General features: G+C 38.3%; 1 protein-coding gene and 1 long non-coding RNA gene across 4 annotated transcripts in view; one reads left to right on the top strand and one right to left on the bottom strand.

Annotated features, from left to right (window-relative positions):
- Nucleotides 1–294: 294 nt before the first annotated feature.
- Nucleotides 295–22,088, bottom strand: part of LOC143936089 (uncharacterized) — a 144,110-nt gene continuing 122,316 nt past the window's right edge. For all 3 annotated transcript variants that reach the window (XR_013263613.1, XR_013263615.1, XR_013263614.1), the window contains one exon: nucleotides 295–504. This is a non-coding gene — a long non-coding RNA (uncharacterized LOC143936089). The remainder of the gene's footprint in view (nucleotides 505–22,088) is intronic.
- The window catches only part of LOC143936081 (uncharacterized), a 99,422-nt gene continuing 83,122 nt past the window's right edge, over nucleotides 5,789–22,088 (top strand). The window contains exons 1-9 of the mRNA XM_077460414.1: nucleotides 5,789–5,914; nucleotides 6,574–6,612; nucleotides 15,086–15,136; nucleotides 16,213–16,474; nucleotides 17,383–17,497; nucleotides 18,005–18,095; nucleotides 18,176–18,282; nucleotides 21,470–21,686; nucleotides 21,848–21,973. Coding sequence (XP_077316540.1) covers nucleotides 5,842–5,914; nucleotides 6,574–6,612; nucleotides 15,086–15,136; nucleotides 16,213–16,474; nucleotides 17,383–17,497; nucleotides 18,005–18,095; nucleotides 18,176–18,282; nucleotides 21,470–21,686; nucleotides 21,848–21,973 — 1,081 coding nt within the window. The 5' untranslated portion in view covers nucleotides 5,789–5,841. The remainder of the gene's footprint in view (nucleotides 5,915–6,573; nucleotides 6,613–15,085; nucleotides 15,137–16,212; nucleotides 16,475–17,382; nucleotides 17,498–18,004; nucleotides 18,096–18,175; nucleotides 18,283–21,469; nucleotides 21,687–21,847; nucleotides 21,974–22,088) is intronic.

The raw sequence follows: 22,088 nt of genomic DNA, 5'->3' as shown, positions 1-22,088 counted from the left end.
AAGAAAACAAATGCAACCATCACATCTATGAGTTGGCAAGCTGCAATATAATCAATGCCTGCTGTTTTTTTTTTTTTTTTTATTTATCAAATCATTTTTATTACATTTTCACATTATACAGCAAAGAAAAAAAAACATGTATAACATATCCATCACATAACCCCACTTTACATCAATACAAAACAAAACAAAAAAATACAAAAAAAAACCACCACCCCCCCAAATTACAATCCCCTCCTTCACATTTTACCCAAATGAAACATATGTTATTACAGTATGTAAATGTTTCCCTCCAGGATTATATCTCTTTATTAATTTTCCATATCTTTAATATACTCAACTGATTGGAGACTCACCACCAATGCCAAGAAAAAGAACCCGCTCCAGGTGTCTGGGTCATCAGTTTAAGTATGATTTCCATTTTTTACCGTCATTTCACGTTCTCATGTACAACATACATACATGTTCTTTTTCACGCAATCATTTGAATTAATATGTTGAAATCTAGATAAAATAAATAGAAAAGTAACATTAAGTGAGAATTCTTACTGTCAATATGGGGCTAACAAGTGTTCTATATTTTTGCTGGAATATTTGTTTTGAATTCTTAACATAATTAACCACCTCAATACAGTGCACTTACACCCCCTTCCTGCCCAGACCAATTTTCTGCTTTCAGCGCTCTCACAGGTTGAATGACAATTACTCAGTCACGAAACACTGTACCCATATGAAACGTGCGTCCTTTTTTTTCACACAAATAGAGATTTCTTTTGGTGGTATTTAATCACTAGTGAGTTTTTTTTTTTTTATGCTATAAATAAAAAAAAGACCATACATTTAGTTTCTGTCATAAAATTTTGCTAATTAGTAATTTTTCTTCATAAATTTTGGCCAAAATTTATACTGCTACATATCTTTGGTAAAAACATAACCCAAATTAATGTATATTATTTGGTCTTTGTGAAAGTTATAGAGTCTAAAAACTATGGTGCCAATCACTGAAAATTGATCACATCTGATCAGGCCTTCAGTACATCAGATGTATCTCATTTTTTGAGACAATAACAAGTCAGGAAAGTACAAATACCCCCCAAATGACCTTTTTTAGAAAGTAGATATTCCAAGGTATTAAGTAAGTAGCATGGTGAGTTCTTTTAGATTGTAATTTTTTCCCACAATCTTTTGCAAAATTAAGATTTGCATACAACAAATTTACACCCCAAAATACATTCTGCTACTCTTCCCGAATATGGCGATACCACATGTGTGAGACTTTTACACAGCCTTGCCACATACAAAGCCCCAACATTGAAGTGGTACCTTCAGGCATTCTAGGAGCATAAAGGACATATCTCATTTCTCAACCACCTATTACACTTTTGAAGGCCCTGGAGCACCAAGACAATGGAATTGCCCACAAAATGACCCAATTTTGAAAAGCAAACACCCCAACGTATAATCTATGAGGCAGAATGAGCCTGGCCACATACAGAGGCTGAACATTGAAGTAGTACTTTCAGGCGTCCTAGGAGCATAAATTACACATCTCATTTCATTCCTACCCATCACACTTTTGAAGGTCCTTGAGCACCAGCCCAGTGGAATTACCCACAAAATGACCCCATTTTGGAAAGCAAACACCTCAACGTATATTCTATGAGGCATGGGCTGCAGATAGGTACCCGGGTACTCTGATGGGCTGGTGACAGGTACTTGGTTACTCTGATGGGCTGGTGACAGGTACTCGGGTACCCTGATGGGCTGGTGACAGGTACTCAGTTACTCTGATGGGCTGGTGACAGGTACTCGGGTACTCTGATGGGCTGATGACAGGTATTTGGGTACTCTGATGGGCTAAAGATAGGTACTCGGGTACTCTGATGGAATAGTTACTGGTATTCGGGTACTATGAAGGGTGGTGACAGGTACTCGGGTACTATGAAGGGTGGTGACAGGTACTCAGGTTCTCGGTACTCATATGGACTGTGACAGGTACTCAGGTACTTATATGGACTGTGACAGGTACTCGGGTACTCATATGGACTGTGACAGGTACTTGGGTACTCTGATGGGCTGTGACAGGTACTTGGGTACTCTGATGGACTGTGACAGGTACTCGGGTACTCAGATGAACTATGACAGGTATTCAGGTACTCTGATGGACTGTGACAGGTACTCGGGTATTCAGATGGACTGTGACAGGTACTCTGATGAATTGTAGCAGGTACTCGAGTACTCTGATGGACTTTGACAGAGTAAAAAAAATAAAAAAAAGGTCTTTGCTTGGCTCTGCAAAGCATGCCGTAGCTGTAAATATTGAAGAAATAATTTATTTGACAAATGATATTTCACTGCCAATTTATCAAATGATTGCAAGACATTACTATCATAAAGTTGGTTAGTAAGCAAAATGCCAGGCTTTTTCCATATATCGAAATGTCTTAGCTTCGCCCCATTTCAAGCAACTGTGGATTATTCCATATGGGCATATATTGAGTATATCCCTCATATCCCTCATACTGAGTACAGTATCTTCTTGAACATTAGTCCAAATCCTATGTATCAAATAGAATGTAGGAAATCTACATTTATTATAAAAATAATAAGTAGTAAGTGACTATTGACTGTACCAGCCGATCTATAGGCAGTTAGGAGAATATAGTTTATTGTATGGGATCCTTACAATCTATAGTTTTCCATCCATATAGTTGCTGAAGTTGGGATGCCAAAATAATAAAAACTGGCATTAGTCATGTCTCCTTCATTCCTTAGGCAACTGTAGAATTTCCAATCTAATCCGGGGATGTTTATATCTCCAAATAAGATTTCTAAATTATGTAGCAGATATAATAATTTTGGCATCCATATCATCTTTATCAAATTGGTTCTACCTACTTTTGTAAAGGCAATTTGCTCCAGATTTTCCCTTACTTGCCCATGCTGCTTAAGTAATGGGGCCAAATTGCTCTCCACATATGTACTCACATGTGATGTGAAGTGTATCCCTAATTGTTTAAATGTAGAAACTACAACAATTTGAGAAGCAGACTGAAGGGGGGTAGGAACTTTGCAGGGGAGAAAACAGATCATCTGTTCATATGTCACTTCTCCCCTCAGAGAACTGGAAACTGTGTTTACACACACAGTTCTAGGTTCTCCATGTCTCAATGGCGACCGCGGGAGCCTGGCGGGCACTTGCATAGGCTCAAGGGGCTCGGGGGGACACACACGCCCCCTAGTGTCCACAGGGTGAAGCAACGTTACATAACGTTGGTTCACCCAGACATGCCATTCTGACTCAGTACAACTACAGCAGCTGGTCGGCATGTGGTTAAGCTTACACATGGGTCATTTGTCACATACCAAAACCTTCCTTCAGGTTTAAACAGATAAATAGACTAAAGCAAAAAGGAACAAGGCCAAATTAAGTTCCTAGATAAATTTCATCATAGGTTACATTCCACATTGAGTAAGTACAATCACCATTTTTTACAATTAGAATACCTCTTATTCTATACTTGGGAGTTCATTTACTTAAAGCGGGGTTCCACCCTAAAGTGTAACTTCCGCTCATCGGAACCCCCCCCCCCCTTCCGGTTTCACAGTTGGCACCTTTCAGGGGGGAGGGGGGTGCAGATACCTGCAGGTATTTGCACCCAAATCCCACGGGAGTCTATCTGTTTCCTGTCCCGTTGCGTTGTCTGCTTGGACACACACAGGTCCCAGAGACAGTGCGGACCATTCTTATTGCGCTGCACGACTTGTGCATGCGCAGTAGGGAACCGGGAAGTGAAGCCGCAACGCTTCACTTCATGATTCCCTCACTGAGAATGGCGGCGAGAGCAGCCGAGGACCGAGCGATCGATCGGCCTCAGCTGCCGACATCGCTGGACCCTGGGACAGGTGAGTGTCCATTTATTAGAAGTCAGCAGCTGTAGTATTTATAGCTGTTGGCTTTTAATATTTTTGTTTCCAGTGGAATCCCTCTTTAAGGCAAACAAATGGTGTACTCTGTAAGTGCAGTTGTTAACGGTGATATGCCGCGAGTGGTGCACATGCGCGGGAGTGACTTCATCGCGGCCCAGTCGAATGACAGTGCCTGAGCAGCGAGACCCACCAAGAAGATGGAGATGGAGGCTTAAGGGGACAGCGGTGACTTCGCTGGCTCCTGTGTCAGGTAAGTGACACATAATGGACTACTATGCAATGCATAGTAGTCCATTATGCTTTACCTTTGCAGGGAATCAAAGAGGAAGTAAACCCATCAGGGTTTACTTCCTCTTTAAGTACACTTAAAAAAAATCAAATGATGAAGTAATAACGTTCATCTTTATTCATAATCATTTTCTAACAGCATACTAAAGTATTAATAAGCGGTTGTAATTTGTGAAGTACTTTGGATTGTGTTTAGATTGTGGTAAAAAAGCCCTCTTTCCAAACCCCATGTTTTTCACTTGCTCCAGTTTTTCAAATTTAGGGTATGCACATTATTTCACATTGAAGTATCCTTATATTTGAGCCTGATTACTGAGATCCAGAAATGCTATATGAACAATAAAGTATCTGATACTCTGATGAAGTTTCATTGTTGTTGATGAGGAGGCCCTACGAAGATTTTGTTTTTCACAGTCTAAGGCAACACAAAGTAGATCTTTACATGTGTACTAATCCATGATTGCTACAAGAAAAAACATACTATGTTTGTAGTAGTTTAGATCTATTCAGTCTAGCATTTAATGATAATGGAAGGTATGCTAACATCATGGTGGAAATTTGCTGTTCATTAAAATGTATGTCAATAAGTGAGAATAAAAAGGAATCAACTTACATATTCACCAGCACGCCATGGATCATTTAGTAACATCCAAATTTTATTTGAAAAGATCACATCACAATAAGTAAATGCAACGTTTTGGGACTGCACATGACCCATTTGTCAGGCATGCCTGAGTCATCACATGCCCGACAAAGGGGTTCTGTGCGGCCCTAAATGTTGCACTTTCTTGCTGTGATCTCTTTGAATAAAAGCATTTGGACATTATTAAAGGATTTATGGTGTGCAGGTGAATATATACATTAATCTGTGATGTTACCAATTCACGGCGGGTTGTTGTTGCAGCACTCGCTTAGCTTCCAGCCAATTTCAGGAACATGTCCGATTGGAATATTGTGAATTGTAAATAGAAACCAAGTCACAAAATATTTGGTTGACAATTAATGATTCATACAGCGATCCATTAGTTGTTTTCAAGTGACCCTTTTATATAATACACAGGAGTGAACTAAAAACACCATGCTTTTACAAATACTGTAGTTTTAAATTGATTATTTGAAATGTGTTTAGTAATTATGAAAACCTTCAACATCTACTAACAATACTCACTTTACATTCTCCTGCACACAGACCTGGTTCAATTACCAACCAAGTTTCTTTCAACTGGATCAAGCCTTTTCATGTCGAATAGTTTTTTTTTTGTTTTGTTTTTTTACTTAAGATAAGCTAAACATAGCCATATCTTTTGTTATGCTTGTCTTTCACTATGTCAATGAACCATTGTCACCTCCAGGACGTCTCTTGTGAAAGTAAATTTCATCCATCCGATAAAGAGCAAACATCCTGGGTCAAACTTCTCTGTGCTCAAAGACGCTGAGAAAGAAATTTCCTAAGGTAGGTCCACACCAATACCCACCCATTAAACAGTTCACATCCTCTATGATGTAACGGTGACTCAGGTCATAGGGTTTCTATGCTATAAAAAGGCTTGGTTGAGCAGAGAAAGAGCTGTACCACCTCTGAATGAAGGCAAGTTCAGTACCTAGTTACTGAACTTTACTAAAATGGGTACACAGAGGGGTGCGAGTTTAGCAATATGCTTCTTTGTAACACTGCTAACCACTATATCTGTGCAAGGTGAGTAATGTGTAGGAATCATTGGAGGAACAAATTTGATTTTGACTAAGTGGAAACTCTCAGATTCTCTCATTAAGCTGCTTAAGAATAAACATACATTTACCCAAATGATTTTGCCAGAACCTCCATATATGTGGAAAAAAGTTGGGTAGACGTTGGTATATTGGATAATTGGGTATTTATTTGGCTTATCCCTAGTGCTGGGAGTCCATTGTGTAGAACACCATTCTCCACTGAAACAATAGATGATGAGGTGTATACATAGACAGAAAGATAGACAGAAAGATAGATAGATAGATACTGTTTTTTGGGGAAAAAAAACATAAAATACTTTTTGCAATACTTACAATGTGTATAGGAACACTAGGGTAATTTCCTGATAGAAATTATAGAATTAACATATCTATATAACTGGTTGACAAAAAAGGAAAGACAGAGAAGCCAAATAGGCAAACAAATGCGTGCCTACATACAAAGGTATTAAAACCAATGCTAGAACCAGTGCACAAATGTAGGTAATAGGGTACAGAATTCATAGTACATAATCATATGAATTCTGTACCCTATTACCTACATTTGTGCATATTTCCAATCTGGAACAATATTACATATTTTTCTGATATTGCTAGTATATTAATTCTTCTCTGTTTCTTGAATAGGTCAAATGTCATCATATTATTCAGTGCAGCAGACAACTGGTAAGAATGTTTTTTTGTTTGTTTTGTTTTTTTTAAACATGGAATGCAATAGTAATTTAATGGCAAGAAGTATAATGAAAATGAAAGTGTAATACATTTGTGAATTTGCAATACAATTCTGAAATTATGTTGTGAATATTTAACCAACTTGAAAATAGATACATGGGTACAATTATTGCGGTTTTTGAAGTATTTGCAGGCTCTACATAATGTAAAAAAAGAAGTGACTGTATCATTTTAATATTTTTTTTAGCTTTTTTTGAAAGTTACCATCTTAATGTAAATAATGCTAATGGGTTAATGTACCACCTTCTTTCTATACACAGATTGTAAACATGGAAGAAGTTGTATTAGCTTATTACATATGTAGGTTTCACATTATAGTGCCTTACTGAGCTATATTGTCACTATAAGATATATCTCGTCTAATCAAAAGCAAAAAACTGTCTTCAAATCCATCTCAGGGCATAACCTAAACCACCTTCCATCCTTCCCTCTTCTAACCTATTCAATATGTTTTTTTAAACACATTTTGGAGCATGTTAAACTCACCTCCCTGCTACCATTTCCATGTGTGGGGTACTGCAGATGTGCAAATGTACCCATGTCAGCCAGTCCCTGATGGGCTTCTAGCACAGATGTAATCATCTTCAGACTCCCTTCTGGATTCTGAAGAGAATCCTGGCGCTAGACAGCCAATAGGATTGGCCTATGTCACACAGGCAGTGACATGAACACACAAAAAAGAACCCTACCTTTTGTAAACAAAAGAAAGTACACCTGGGGCTTTAGCATCACATGACTGTGGATTTAGGTGAGAAAAAAGGTCAATTGTTTGCCTGAGGGGTGGTGGTGGGGGAGCCCAGAGTTCAGCTTAATGACACAACTCATGTGATCTAGGTAGGGGCTTAGGAACAGCAGTAGTTTTTGATTCATGGCAATTAAGAGTTTTACTCACTAATAAAGCGGTTTGGTTTTACAGAAATCTTCCCCTTTGATTCATGTGTAGCTCTAATTTGCAATTGTAAGCTTCTACAAGAAGCTAAAATAAAATTCCTAAGTTAGCTGACTTTTAGAACATAAAATATTTGCTCACCATATGTGCTGTTGTTCCTATTTCATTTTATCTCTTAATTAAGCAGGGAATTGTTATAAAAACTCAGACATGTAATGCCTTTAAAACTGGCTGTACATGAAAGGATCAGACAGTACCCACTACCTAGGCAGACGCAGACCTCATGGTAGACCTGTTAGGTCACTCACACAGGGCCAAATCTAAATGATATGGTTAGTTTGCACTTCTACAATACTTTGGAACTAAAAGAGACAATTTTGTGGTAGGATTATAGAAAATAAAAACATATCATATAGAATTTCTACACAAGCCATGTTTTAAATTAATATTATTAACAATGGCCTTTCATTTTAAATCTTTTTTTTTTCTTTGTAAAATGTAATGTAAAATGGCAACCTGTCAGGAAATGTGTGATTGGCACACTGAAGTACATTTTCTGCAAATATAGAAAAATAAATAAAAAGTTGATCCTGATAGAACTATATAATTCTTTTCACTATCTATTTACTGAACTGAAATTTCATTAAATTTTATCAGCTTTTAAATCTATTTTCTGCCAACTCCATTTCTCATTCTTCCTCTGTGTATTGGAAGTGATGAGAGGGTGTTTTGTAGTTCTCTCCTTGGGTGACAATGTTGCTACTTTATAGATACAGGTTTATTTACTAAAGCTAGAGCAAAATTAGTCACAATTCTGGCTTAGGTTAGGTTAGAAGCTGATTGGTTTCTCTGCAGAATTGCCCTCTTTAGCTTTAGTAAATAAACCCCCGAGTAAGTCAGTGTTCTTACTTTAGGACAGGAAGTCACTGACAGGGTCACCAGGTGACAATAACGTGGGGAAAAAAAAACAATAAAAAATAAACTGATTCAGCCACTACATAGAATGACTGGGAAGCTGCATTATATTTGATGTATGGTTATTGGTTAATATACTTTAATTACATGAAAACAGAAAATGGTCAGGCATAGAAATTCAAACATCATACAAGTTATCCTTTCTACTGAGGTTTAACCATGCTCATCCATATAAAGAAGTTCAATTGATCTATGAAATAGCAAAAACAAAGAGCTTAGTCCATTGTAATAACAAGGTATTTTTTCAGAACACACAGTAAGGGGTTAATTTACTAAGACTGGAGGGCGCAAAATCTGGTGCAGCTGTGCATGGTAGCCAATCAGCTTCTAACTTCAGCTTGTTCAACTAAGTAGTGATGGACGAACTTCCGACGGGACGTTTCGCGAAAGCGAAATGCGAACGGACCCAAACGTTCGCGAAACCGAACGTTCGCCGCGGGCCCCATTGACTTCAATGGGAGGCGAACTTTGCAAACCTTCATGTCGAATTTGCGGCCACGTGGTAATTATTAGGGGGTAAAACGTAGTCCCACCATCTGGACAATGACATAATACATGTATGAGGTGAATTTGGGATCGATAACTACAAGCATTTTTATTTTATTTGGGAAATTGTTCTAACAATTCAGGACTATGGAGCTAATGAAGGCAATGGAGGAGAGGGAAGGTCAGGGACCAGGGTAGGCAAAGAAGAGGGTGCAGGAGATGATCACCAGCAGCGTGACATACCGGAATGACACATGCACCGTGATAGAGGCATCTGACAGCAGCACCGTAATACAGAGCACTGACAGCAGCACCGTGACATACAGCGCTGACAGCAGCACCGTGACATACAGCGCTGACAGCAGCACCGTGACATACAGCGCTGACAGCAGCACCGTGACATACAGCGCTGACAGCAGCACCGTGACATACAGCGCTGACAGCAGCACCGTGACATACAGCGCTGACAGCAGCACCGTGACATACAGCACTGACAGCAGCACCGTAAGCAGCCCCAGGAGGAAGTCAGCACAGCACAGGGATGGTGTGATCCCCTCATAATAAGAACCCCCAGGAGGAAGTCAGCACAGCACAGGGATAGTGTGATCCCTTCATAATAAGAACCCCCAGGAGGAAGTCAGCACAGCACAGGGATATCATAAGCAGCCCCAGTAGAAATATGACACCGCTCAACCTCTTCAAAGAGGAGGGTAGGGGCATATAGTACGGTGTGCTTTTTTGGGTCAAGGAAGTGAGCAGACTGTACGTCAGTCCCTATACCGCTGAAGGACTGCTGCAGTATAGGGCAGCGGTCAGCAGTGGTGCACGTCAACCCTATCTATTGTGGACCGATAGCGGTCCTTACAGAACAGCAGACTGTACCGCACTCAAGCCTATGTACCGTAGCACCCTATACCAAGTTACCAGTCCTTATAAGAACTTTTGTGGAACAAGTGAGTTGTGAATGTTTAGCAGACTGCAGCAGAAGGGCAGCAGTCAAGTATAATATCCTTTCTATATTTGGAAGAAAGAATATTATACATGTACAAGCCTATTACTGTACCACTGATACCAGTCCTGAAAAGAACCTTTGTGGAACTAATAATAACAGCAAGTCTTTAAAATTACCCTCACTGCCTGACAACACTGCTTCCTTCCTGTCCCTATACAAATTGGCAAAAAAAGAGAACGATTAGTGGTTACTGGAACAGCTCTTTTGTGGACCTTGATAGTAACAGCTAATGATGATGATGATGATGATGATGATGAAAGACTAATCTGGCTGTCCCTGTAGCATACACCGTCCTTTCCCTTTCTCTAAACTAACAAAAGACACTCAGGCTGCTGCAAGAATCAGCAGCACAGCAAACCTATCAACACCTAACACCTATACCAGTCCTGAAAAGAACTTTTGTGTACCAAATAGCTAGTGGTTTATCTCTCCCTACTCCACACAGGAACCTGTCCCTATCGTAACAGAAGAAAGAATGTAAAATGGCCACCGGATCGGGTGTATTTATAGGTTAGGGGGAATGTCCAAGTGTCCATGTGCTGTCATGTCTCAATTGGCTGTCCTGTATCACATGATAAACGTGTCACCAAAGGTTAAAGTTCTTGTATACATTAAACACGTAAGTCCGCCGCGGCGAACGACGGAAAAAGGCGTTCGAACGTGCGGACCGCGAATGTCGGAAATTCGCCGCGAAACGACCGCCGGGCGAAACGTTCGTCCATCACTACAACTAAGCTTTGACAAAAAAAAAACCTGGAAGCTGATTGGTTTCTATGTACAACTGCACCAGATCGTGCACTCTCCAGTTTTAGTAAATCAACCCCTAAGGGTCTGATTTGCAAATACTGTTAACAATCTGTTGGGTTGATTTGCTACAACTGGAGAGTGTAAAGTCTGCTGCAGCTCTACATAGAGCCAATCCTTTTTCATTTTGTCAAATTTTAATGGTACAAGCTGAAGTTAGAAGTTGTTCGGCTACAATGCACAGCTGCACCAGATTTTGCGCTCTCTAGTTTTAGTAACTTAATCCCTGTGCTACATATAAATTCCTGTGCCAACAGAAGTGGACTTTGGTCCTCATGCCCTCTTAAGTCTCCCCAAACTCACTCACATTCAAAAATACAAGTTGACCAGCTCTTGAGATATAATGAAAGACAAACCTTTTTTTTATTATTATTATTTTAAACAGCGTAGAGAGGGACTAGAACACCTATCCAGTTTTTTATTGCTGTGTCCCCATTAGGGAGATTAACTCTCAATATTTGTCCTGTTTACTGATATCAATGAGAAAGTAAAAGAAGATCCCACATTTTGGTTTGTCACAAGAACAGGAAGAGAGGACGTTTTCGAATGGGGACACTGTTTCGACCCGGGTGATAACAAGGGAATTGCTCACTTTGGAGGGCATTCCTCTCATTTTCTGTTTCGGCTATGGAATAGGAAGTGAAGGGAGATCTCCCCAAAGAGACGCAGATGGCAAAAAAAAGCTGACAGTTGTTATAGACTTCCCTTATTCTATCCAACATTTTTAATAAAAAACTGTTTCGACTAAGTTTAGCTCTACTTTAACCACTTAAGCCCCGGACCATTTTGCTGGCTTAAGAACAGAGCACTTTTTGCGATTCAGCACTGTGACGCTTTAACTGACAATTGTGCGGTTGTGTGACGTGGCTCCGAAACAAAATTGACATCCTTTTTTTCCCACAAATAGAGCTTTCTTTTGGTGGTATTTGATCAACTCTGCAGTTTTTATATTTTGCGCTATAAACAAAGAAAGAGCAACAATTTTGAAAAAAATGCATTCTTTTTTACTTTTTGCTATAATAAATATCCCCAAAAAATATATTAAATAATGTTTTTTTTCCTCAGTTTAGGCCGATACGTATTCTTCTACATATTTTTAGTAAAAAAAATCGAATAAGCGATTATTGATTGGTTGGCGTAAAAGTTATAGCGTTTGCAAAATAGGGGCTAGTTTTATGGCATTTTTATTAATATTTTTTTTTTACTAGTAATTGCGGCGATCAGCGATTTTTATTGTGACTGCGACATTATGGCAGACACATCGGACATTTTTGACACATTTTTGGGACCATTGTCATTTATACAGCAATCAGTGCTATACAAATGCACTGATTCCTGTGTAAAGGACACTGGCAGTGAAGGGGTTAACCAGGAGGTGGCAGTGTAGGGGTTAAGTGTGTCCTAGAGGCGTGCTTATAATTGTGGGGGGCATGGCTGTGATTTACAGAACACTGATCTCTGCTCCAATCACAGGGAGCATAGATCAGTGTCCCTTATTGCTAGACAGAACAGGGAGATGCTGTTTACATTGGCATCTCACCGTTCTCCTTCTCCGTAAAACGATCATGGGTATCCCCACAGCGATTGAGTCCTTGGGACTCGCAGTCGGACTCATGGGGGTCCTGACCCGCACACACGTGTGCCGCCGGTGGCGTGCACGCAAGGCACGGGGGCAATTTTAAATGGACGTACCTGTACGCCAATTTGCCTGCCCGTGCCATTCTGCCAACGTACATCATCGTGCACCGGTCGGGAAGCGGTTAAATTGGCCATACACATGGCAGTTTGATAGAGCAATAATTTTTTGCTGACATTGCAAAGCAATCGAAAACATAAACTGGTTGTTTTCGATCAATCGCAAGAATTTGGGATGAAAACTGACATTGTTTTACATTTTTCTGTTTATACTATAATAAACTGTATTAAAGCTGTCAAAGTATTGACCTGTTTTGACCTCCCATTCAACCATAATCTGGTGGTCAGTCAAACTCCTAAGTTGTAGATTGCTTAGTTTCTGGCGATTACCTGCAAACGTATTTCCTATTCTTGATGGATGAAATATGGTGGAAACTGACTTAAAACTGCCACGTGTATGGCCAGCTTTACTGTGTTACTGAGTTCAAATCCTGGTAACGTGGCTGTAATGGGGCAGCTATTTAAAGTGTTCCCCAACTAGTATACATCATTAGAAAATTGTGCAATTTAGCTTCCAATGTAAAACAAGTAGTAGCAATAAAATAAATAATAACTAAAATGTTAGTCACAAACAAAATAAATAGCAAATTGCTACTGATGATAAAATAACAATATTTACGTTCATGATGATGACTTAAGTATGAACCTAAAGTATATACCTGGCTCTTCGCTGAACCCTAAATGATATATATATATATATATATCTTACCACATAACAAAAACAGTGAACGATCTTTATCTCTGATTCATCAAAAACTTAAAATGAATTAATTAATCAGAAATAGAATATTAATACATAGATAAATAAAAAAATGTGTGTTCAACAAACAGTCCCAATAATCCTCTTCACAAGCTGATTATGCAATTCTCATGTGCACAAATTCACATCCATCATTGGAAAACTTTCACCAATTTGTGAGACACCACCACCTTCTAAAATGGACACTCACCAGAAACAAGGAAAAAAGATGCCTTTGGTTTATGCTGGGTTAACCACTCCACTCATAAGTATGTCTGAAGTCTCTTAAATTGAATGCCAGTAATCACTCCTTGCATCTCCACATTAATCTCAGGATCTCATAAAAAGCAAACAGCCATCATTGCGCAACATATTATACTTTATTCAATCAATAAAATACATATTATACTTTATTCACTCAATGAAATAAGTATAGGAAATTTACACTCACAAATGTAGTGCCTATAGACTGGCACTAAGTCTTTCCAGCAATGCTTTTAGGACTAGCAAGTGCCGTTCCGTCTCCTGGGATTGCGGTCCAAGCCTCGACGTGGTGAGGGTTGGGGCAGGAAGTGACATTGGCATTACCCAGAAGCCTCTACTCATTTTGCATCCAGTCATGCATCTTCAGGATTGAATAAAGTATAATATGTTGCGCAATGATGGCTGTTTGCTTTTTATGAGATCCTGAGATTAATGTGGAGATGCAAGGAGTGATTACTGCCATTCTGAATATTCAGACATACTTATATGAGTAGAGTGGCATAAACCAAAGGCATCTTTTTTCCTTGTTTCTGGTGAGTGTCCATTTTAGAAGGTAGTGGTGTTTCACAAATTGGTGAACGTTTTCCAATCACGGATGTGAATTTGTGCACGTGGGAATCGGATAAACAGCTTGTGAAGAGGATTATTGGGATTGTTTGTTGAACACACAAATTTTTATTTATTTATTAATAGTCTAGATTAAGAACAACTATTTCTGATGAATTAATTAATTAATTTTACATTTTTGATGAATCACAGATAAAGATTTTTCACCGTTTTTGTTATGTGGTAAGATATATATCATTTAGGGTCAACGCAGTTACACTTTTTACTGTAATATTGGTTACCTTACACTATTGGTAGGGGATGTATGATTGAAGCAGATCTGCTATTTAAATTTAAAGATAAAGTTACCCATTATTATAGATTTATATATTTTTTGTGCCGGTGACACTTTTTTCACATACCTGGCTCTAATCATAGCTTTGATAACATATGCGCTAGTCTTGAAGCTTTTGTTGAGGTCTAATATTTACTTTCCCAGTAAAATGTCCTTGATTAAACAAATCGTTATTCTATTTGTTTGCAGACAGCTTAAATTCACAATGTTTTCGTTGGATATGACAATCATTTATCAGAACTTAGATGTATTCAAATGATTTGCTCCAAAAGGAATATGTTCTGCTCTATTATTGTGTACGTAAAAAAAGGTTGCCCTCAAAATGCTTTTCAATAACTGCATCCTTTTTCCTCCAAAAAAAAGATTTATTAAGGAATAAATCAGAATACTAATTACTAACAATTACAATTTTAACCACGATCACAACAGATATCCATTGCATCTTGGACAAGCAAAATGTTATCCAAATATGAAATAAGAATGTTTGACTGTCAATATTTATAAATCTATATTGTTATTTTGTTAAGTTTAACATTACATACAATAAATTATAGTTATATATACTATACCGCATGATAATAATTAGTGTAAAGTATGGATGTCTTGATCAATTTATTAAGGTTTTAAAAACTGTTTCCACAGAAGCTCCTACATTAATGACTTTCATTGGCACCCAAGCTCCAGTTATGAAAAGTAAGTTCATACAGGATAGTAAAATATTAGTTACATGTATAACATGATTTATAAGAGTGCTCACGTCTTGATATGGAAATGGCAGCCGTTTAGGTGTGAAAAATAGCATAAACATGGGAAATCATGAACATGTAATGACAAATACGCAGGATGGAGAAAATAAACAAACTGAAAATCGAATTAATTATCTGGGATACATGTGCCACCTTTGTAAGTACGGTACACTTGGAACTATTATAATTGTCTCAACACACACTTCTAAATCACACATGTCATTCAGTTGTGAACAGGATAAAATCCTAACCTGATCCTGATGTAAGCCTGACCTGATACTGATGCAATCTTGACCCGATCCTGATCAAAAACTGACCATAAACGCTGTGAAAACTGAATTTCATTTTGCACTGCACATGTGTGAACCCAGTCTACAGTATCAATAAAAGCATATGAAAATAAATCAATACTGAATACTATATTTACATAAATTAACTTATTATTTTACTAGATTACAATATTTGCTGCAATGGTTATTATCTTATACCTTACAGTGGATATTAATGGGGTACCAGGTAACTTTCAGTTCATAAAAACCACCCAGACTGTCCATTATTACCTCTCTGAAAGGAGTTGCCACTGAGTTATGGACTCAAGAGGATGTGATAGAAATTATTTCATTGCTCTTCAATGTCACAGAGAATATTGATTCGAATAATTAAATACACAGAATGCAGTCGTTTAAATTATGCTTTTTTACTCACTACTGTGCCTCCTGCAGAATTACTAGGTACTAGAAATCTGAAGCCAGTATAAAACCTGGAGAACAGGAAAATAGATAAACGTGTGAAAAAAATTGCTTTTGTCAATAAAAACAAAATAGTATTAATTTTTCATATTATTGCAAATACATTGCAAATTCTGATTGGCTCATATGGACAATTGCTCTAGTTTTGCTCTTTTTTCCCCTCAAATTAATCCCAGGATCACAGGTTGTAATATGGAGCACAAATGCCTCTTGGAGGACCCTTGTTTCTTAAAATGCGTGAAGTCTGCCTTACACATTTGTTTCGTATTGGCAGGTGCCAGTTCTGCTCACAACGGACAAGTCTGCAGCTCCTGGGGAAATTATCACTTCAAGACCTTTGATGGGGATGTCTTTTATTATCCTGGTACATGCAACTATCTCTTTGCTTCAGACTGCAAAAGAAACTATGAGGATTTCAATATCCAGATTAGGCGATCTGTTGTAAATAATCTTCCAACGATTAGCCACATCACTGTGAAATTAAATGGCTTTTACATTGAAATGACGAGTGGGAGTGTGATATTCAATAGTAAGATGTAAGTAAAAATTGGTTTGTTATGGTCATTAATAATCATATGCAATTTGTAGTGGAGGTTTGGAGACTTCTTACATAACAGAAGAGTAGCATAGCAAGAAAGTCTGAATTAACCTGTGCATTCAGTTAAACCTATTGTTCTTATACTGTTCTTAAACTATTGACCAAGAAAGAAGAAAAGCCAAACATTAATAAGGTAGCTACCAATTTATCTTACTAGCAGGGAAAACGTCCTCCATTTCAGATATGGTTAGAATAATTCCATTAATCACTGAACTGGAGAATTTAATTATTTGTATCTAGGGTTGCCCTTTCTATGTCAAAAAAGCATTCAAATCATATTTAGAAAAGACCAGTCTTCTCAAAAGTGATAGTAACTTCTAAGCAGAGCCTGGTGAGCCCCTAGCTTCTTTTATGTCTTAGGTACTCCCCAGATAGATATCCCTTCCATAGTTTCTAACATTGTTTCTCCTGACCTGGGGGTTTGACCGCTATCTATCTTGACCTGTTCTAAGCAAAACTACTGGAGCTAGCTCTCAAACACCTACCAAAAACTGATACATTTAGATAGAATGACTCCTTAAAATTAACTTATTCTATTGGTCATCATCATTACCTTTGGAAGAACCAACAAAAGACTGACCAGTGAAGAACCTCTCTCAGTTGTGGTTTCTTGAAAGTCTAAATAGATGTTCCTTTGGCATAGCAATTCTAGAGTGGAAAAACCCTTTACACAATTCTTTGTAATTATCTGTAGAACATTAAGCTGTAGAGATATCTTCTAATATGTTAACATAATTCATACTTATTTATTTCATTTTAGCCACTGTATTTGCCATAATTTATATTGTAAATTTGTAGAGCCTACCTCTGCTAAATCCAGTTGTCCTTACCTCATATCTTTTATAGAGTGGAGCTTCCCTACAGCTATGCTGGAGTCCAGATTGGCCGGACTGGTCTGTACATCACAATAACCGCAAAACTGGGCTTACAGTTCATGTGGAATGAGGATGATGCTATTTTGGTAATTGGAATAATAAAATGCTTTTTTTTTTTCTATTTCTAACAATATGATAGCATTGTCACCTTTACATTGTTGGAAAATAAAATAGTATTTTTTGGAACTCCTCTTTCTATTATTAGTTTGTACATAGCATTAGATCATGTTTGCTATAATATAGATTTGACTAGTATACTAATCCTATCATAGTCCTAGTACTAGACCACACTACTATTCCCATCTACCAAAAAATGTTAAATTGCTTTCTAAACCTTAGCCCTCTATGCTATAAATGAAAGTAATGTGTTAAATAATAAATATATATTGCACTGGAACAGTAGGCACTACAAAGTTGTACATACCAAGTAAAATGGAGCTAGGAAGACTATTTATTAATATATTTACAGGCCCCTTGTGTTGCCTACTGTGAGTGGGTTATACTCATTTATAATGTGTTTTGTAGTGGCAGCTTACCTTTAATGTAGGTCTCGTGAATGATAAAAATACTACATTTGTCTTTTTTACTTACAGCTGGAGTTAGATCCATTGTTTGCCAATCAGACTTGTGGTCTTTGTGGAGACTTCAATGGGATTCCAATTTACAACGAGTTTACTGCAAACAGTATGTTTTCACTTAAATTCTAATACAATGTCTTATTGAACTACAAGACTACAGAGTTATAGCAAGGTAATGTTTTGCAGATGTCCCAATGACTGATATTCAGTATGGAAACTTGCAGAAAATTAACGGACCAACAGAGTCTTGTCTGGATGTGACAGTGAATCCACTGAACAACTGCACTGACACTGTAAGTTATACTACAAGTATAAAGCATATTAAACAAGCATAATTGAAAAAGCACAAGCTTCATACAGTAGTTAAGCGGAATACAATGAGAGTATAAATCAAGGAGGATACAGAACAGTGTTTTAACTTTCATCACCATGATACTAGTGCTGTTGTTTTTTGGTGCCAAGCTCCCAGAAAAGAGCTCTCATCATGCTAACACTTGAGGTGACCCTTATCATAACTTTCAGCTCAACCTCCCTGTAGTCCTAATTCTAACCTTTGCACTAACCCACCCTTTAACCCAAACACTAATCTAGCAGTGCCTTAGATTACCTTAAACTTCTCCAGAGCTTTTCCCATCCTCTGGAACTCTCTACCTCAATCTGTCTGGGTAACTCCTACTCTGGTTGCCTTTTGGCGATCCATGAAAACTCATCTCTTCAGGGAAGCCTATCACACCGCCAACTAATTTTTCATCACTTCCATCAGCTCTTCCCTCACAGTTATAACCTTTTGTACCACTTGCCCCACCCTCTTAGATTGTAAGCGCTTATTAACAGGGCCCTTCCAACCCTCTTGTATTTTATTGTAACTTTACCGTCTCCCTTTTATATTATAAAGCACTGTGTAATATGTTGGTGCTATATAAATCTCACATAATAATAATAAAATTAAGGCTGTAGGCACAAGACTGCCTAGGAAATGGAAATGCATTGCTTTTTTTCTGTAGGAATTGAAGACAAGGGTACATTTTTAAAAGTACTATTTAGCCACATAGGGCATTTCTTGTGGCTCTGGCCCAAGCACCCCTGAATGTTGTGACAGAGGTACAGTGCTCAAAGAAACACAGTTGCTGGTAGCTTAATAGCAAAAAGGGACATTAGCCTGCATGCTGGTACATGGGCACGAGCATTAGCTGCATGGGAATGAGCATCAGCTGCATAGGGAATGATCAGTAGCTGCAGGAGAATGAGCATTAGCTTCATGGGAACTAGCATTAGCTGTATGACAATTAGCATTAGCTGAACTAGCTTCCTGACACCCTAGCCTGTGGGAGGCTCTGCCTCTATGGGCAGATAATTGGAATTCTGATGTGTGTTCATCAAGGTCCCAGCTTGGACTACTTAAAATAGGCATAGTTTGGGGACCTGGTCTGGAGAGCTTGCTGAAGAATGCATGCTGAAGGTTGGAAGGGGGTGTCAAGCTGTCCTGTGGCATTGTATGTCAGAGGACAGGTGGATATCAGAAGGAGGCAGCTTGTGATCCTGTGGCATTGTGATCACTGGCCTGGATTTAGAACCCACTGGCCTGAACTCAGAGCCCTAGTGAATGTGCAGTTTTTTTTATTCTCAGAAGGCCCTTGTAATTGCTTGGTCAGTGGTGGTTTTTACCAGAATTTAGTTTCAGCTACCTATCTTGCCCTTTGCACAAAGACTGTTTAGGTAAGAAGACATGCAATCTTGTTATTGAGTGTTTTTGGGGTATCCCATGTCGTCTTTCACCCTATTCAAATTTCTTCATCAATAAAATGAAATAGCTTAAAAAGCATTTCCTAGACTGTTTATTGAGCCAGAGAGAGAAAAAAATCCTGTGTGCCTGACTGCCTCTACACTAATTCTGGGGACAGAACCATCCAATTCACAGTGGCTCCTGTGGGGGTAGCACTACTTAATCTTAACTTGAGTTCCTCTTCGATTTCCACTTTAAGTAAACTTGACCACTTTTTTACAAACTCAACTCACTCCAGTGCTGCACCAAAAGGTAATCTTCATGTACCAAAATATATTGACCTCAAAGATCAGGGGTTGGATTCTTGTGTGATAAGAGAAAAATAATTATCATGTATTTTGCTAATGATAAAATTGCATTATTAAGTGCTTATATGATAAGTTTTTTTCTTTTTAATATATATAATAACAAGTTTGCTTGTGACAATGACCTTGCAGAAAGACTGTTTGAATAGATGGTTCTCCTTCAAATTGTTTTTGGAATGTCTAATTGTGCAACATGGAATTGAAGCGCACCTTTCCCCTCATAAACTAAAATTCACAGGTTCAGGCAGCTCTGCGTGCTGACCTGTACTTATGTTATATGCCTATCTAAAATAAAAGCATTCTTTGTGAACTTACCTTTCTATGTATTCTACTTCCTGGTCTTCTTATGCATTGATGACATAGTTGGTGTCTTCCAGCTGCCCCTGGAAAGGCTACTTCACCAAAGCCTTTTAATGGGATATTGGGAAAAAACTGTACAATCCCGCAAGATCTTGAGAGAAAATCTCAGAGTAAAGGAGATCTTGGGTGGAAAATGAGATCTGGTGCAGACACCATTCGTGGGTCAACACGTAACAGGGAAAACAAAGCTGACCACTGATTACTTTTTTTTTTCAAATGGTGGCTTGGGATTCAGAGGACAGGCAGGACAGATGAGTATGGTATGAAAACAAGATAATGAAAGCAATGTGCTGCTTAACGTAATTGAGGTTGATTTCTTATATACACCGAATTGTTGTTGCAAGTTTTTAAAGGCGGGGGGAGGTCTGCTTCTATAGGAAGCATTTGGGAATGTCCAGGTTTATCAAGCTGATAAGGAATTCTTAAATAGCAGAAATTAGTGTCACTTATAATATGTTGCTTGTGCACATACTTAAGTGATTCATTTGATATGTAACATTATTATGTTTGGGATGATGCCACATGGCAACCCCCAGGATTGGAGCATAAAAGCTTTTAAGGGATTTTTTAAGGGTTTGTCTAGAGATCATATCCTTGGAACTGTTGCCATTTCTTGGGTGCCTGTACAAAAAGCTAGTATTTGCGCTGGTGCCAAAGTAACCTGCTGGGTTGAGTCCACCCAGTTCAATAAAAGTTCAGTCTTGAAAGGGTTACAAACTGGATTACTGCAGCCTTGCTACTCTCTATACCAGTGGGTACCATTTCTAGGGGGTCTGTCTGCCTGCGTACTATTTACTCTATTTTCTAATTTTTGCTTCTACTATTTATAACGCTGCTTTTCTTAACACACTGTAAAAAACTCTTCACTCTGAGCAAACGGGCATAGCTTGTCCTTATTACCTGCCTACTATAAAACATCCATCCAAAAAATAATAATACACAATGACAGTAATAATCTTCCCCATTGAAAACAACAGTACATATTTCTGAGGACTTCCTCGTATCATGCCCTTATCATTCCTCTCTCAACAGCAAAGGATATGTGAAACAGTGCTGATGGGCACACCCTTCTCACAATGTAACACCCTGCTGGATCCAGCTGAGTACATTAATGCATGTGTCCAGGATCTGTGTAGCTGTGGAAAAGATGCCCTGGGCTTCTGTTTGTGTAACACATTTGCAGAATACTCCAGACAATGTGCCCATGCTGGCGGAACCCCACAGAACTGGAGAACCAATGAAATTTGCCGTAAGTGCCAAGAAATTCCAGTGTCAAAGATGTTGGAAATGATTAAAAAATATCAGCAGTGATAGCTTTCTTACAAAGAAATATCCCAAAAAAAAAAAACACTGATCATTATCACTTAAAGTAAAGACCTGAGAGTAACTAGCTTTTCCTTTTCTTTGCAGCATTGAAATGTAATATGAATTTGGAGTACATGGAATGTGGAAGTGCATGTCCCAACACATGTACTAACCCTGAAAGTTCATTAGTCTGTAACAACCACTGTATTGATGGATGTATTTGCCCTGCAGGTAAGCATGCAACACAAATACAATACACTATATATCAAATGAAATACAATATATACAATGTATCTATAAGGGCTCATGCACAGAGGATTTAAAAAATGCTTCTTTTACAGGCGTT

Source organism: Lithobates pipiens, unplaced genomic scaffold (genome assembly GCF_037356315.1).
Source record: "Lithobates pipiens isolate NorthernLeopardFrog02 unplaced genomic scaffold, aLitPip1_a1.2 Scaffold_10, whole genome shotgun sequence".
NCBI lineage: Eukaryota > Metazoa > Chordata > Amphibia > Anura > Ranidae > Lithobates > Lithobates pipiens.
This window is presented reverse-complemented; position numbering and strand designations above follow the sequence as displayed.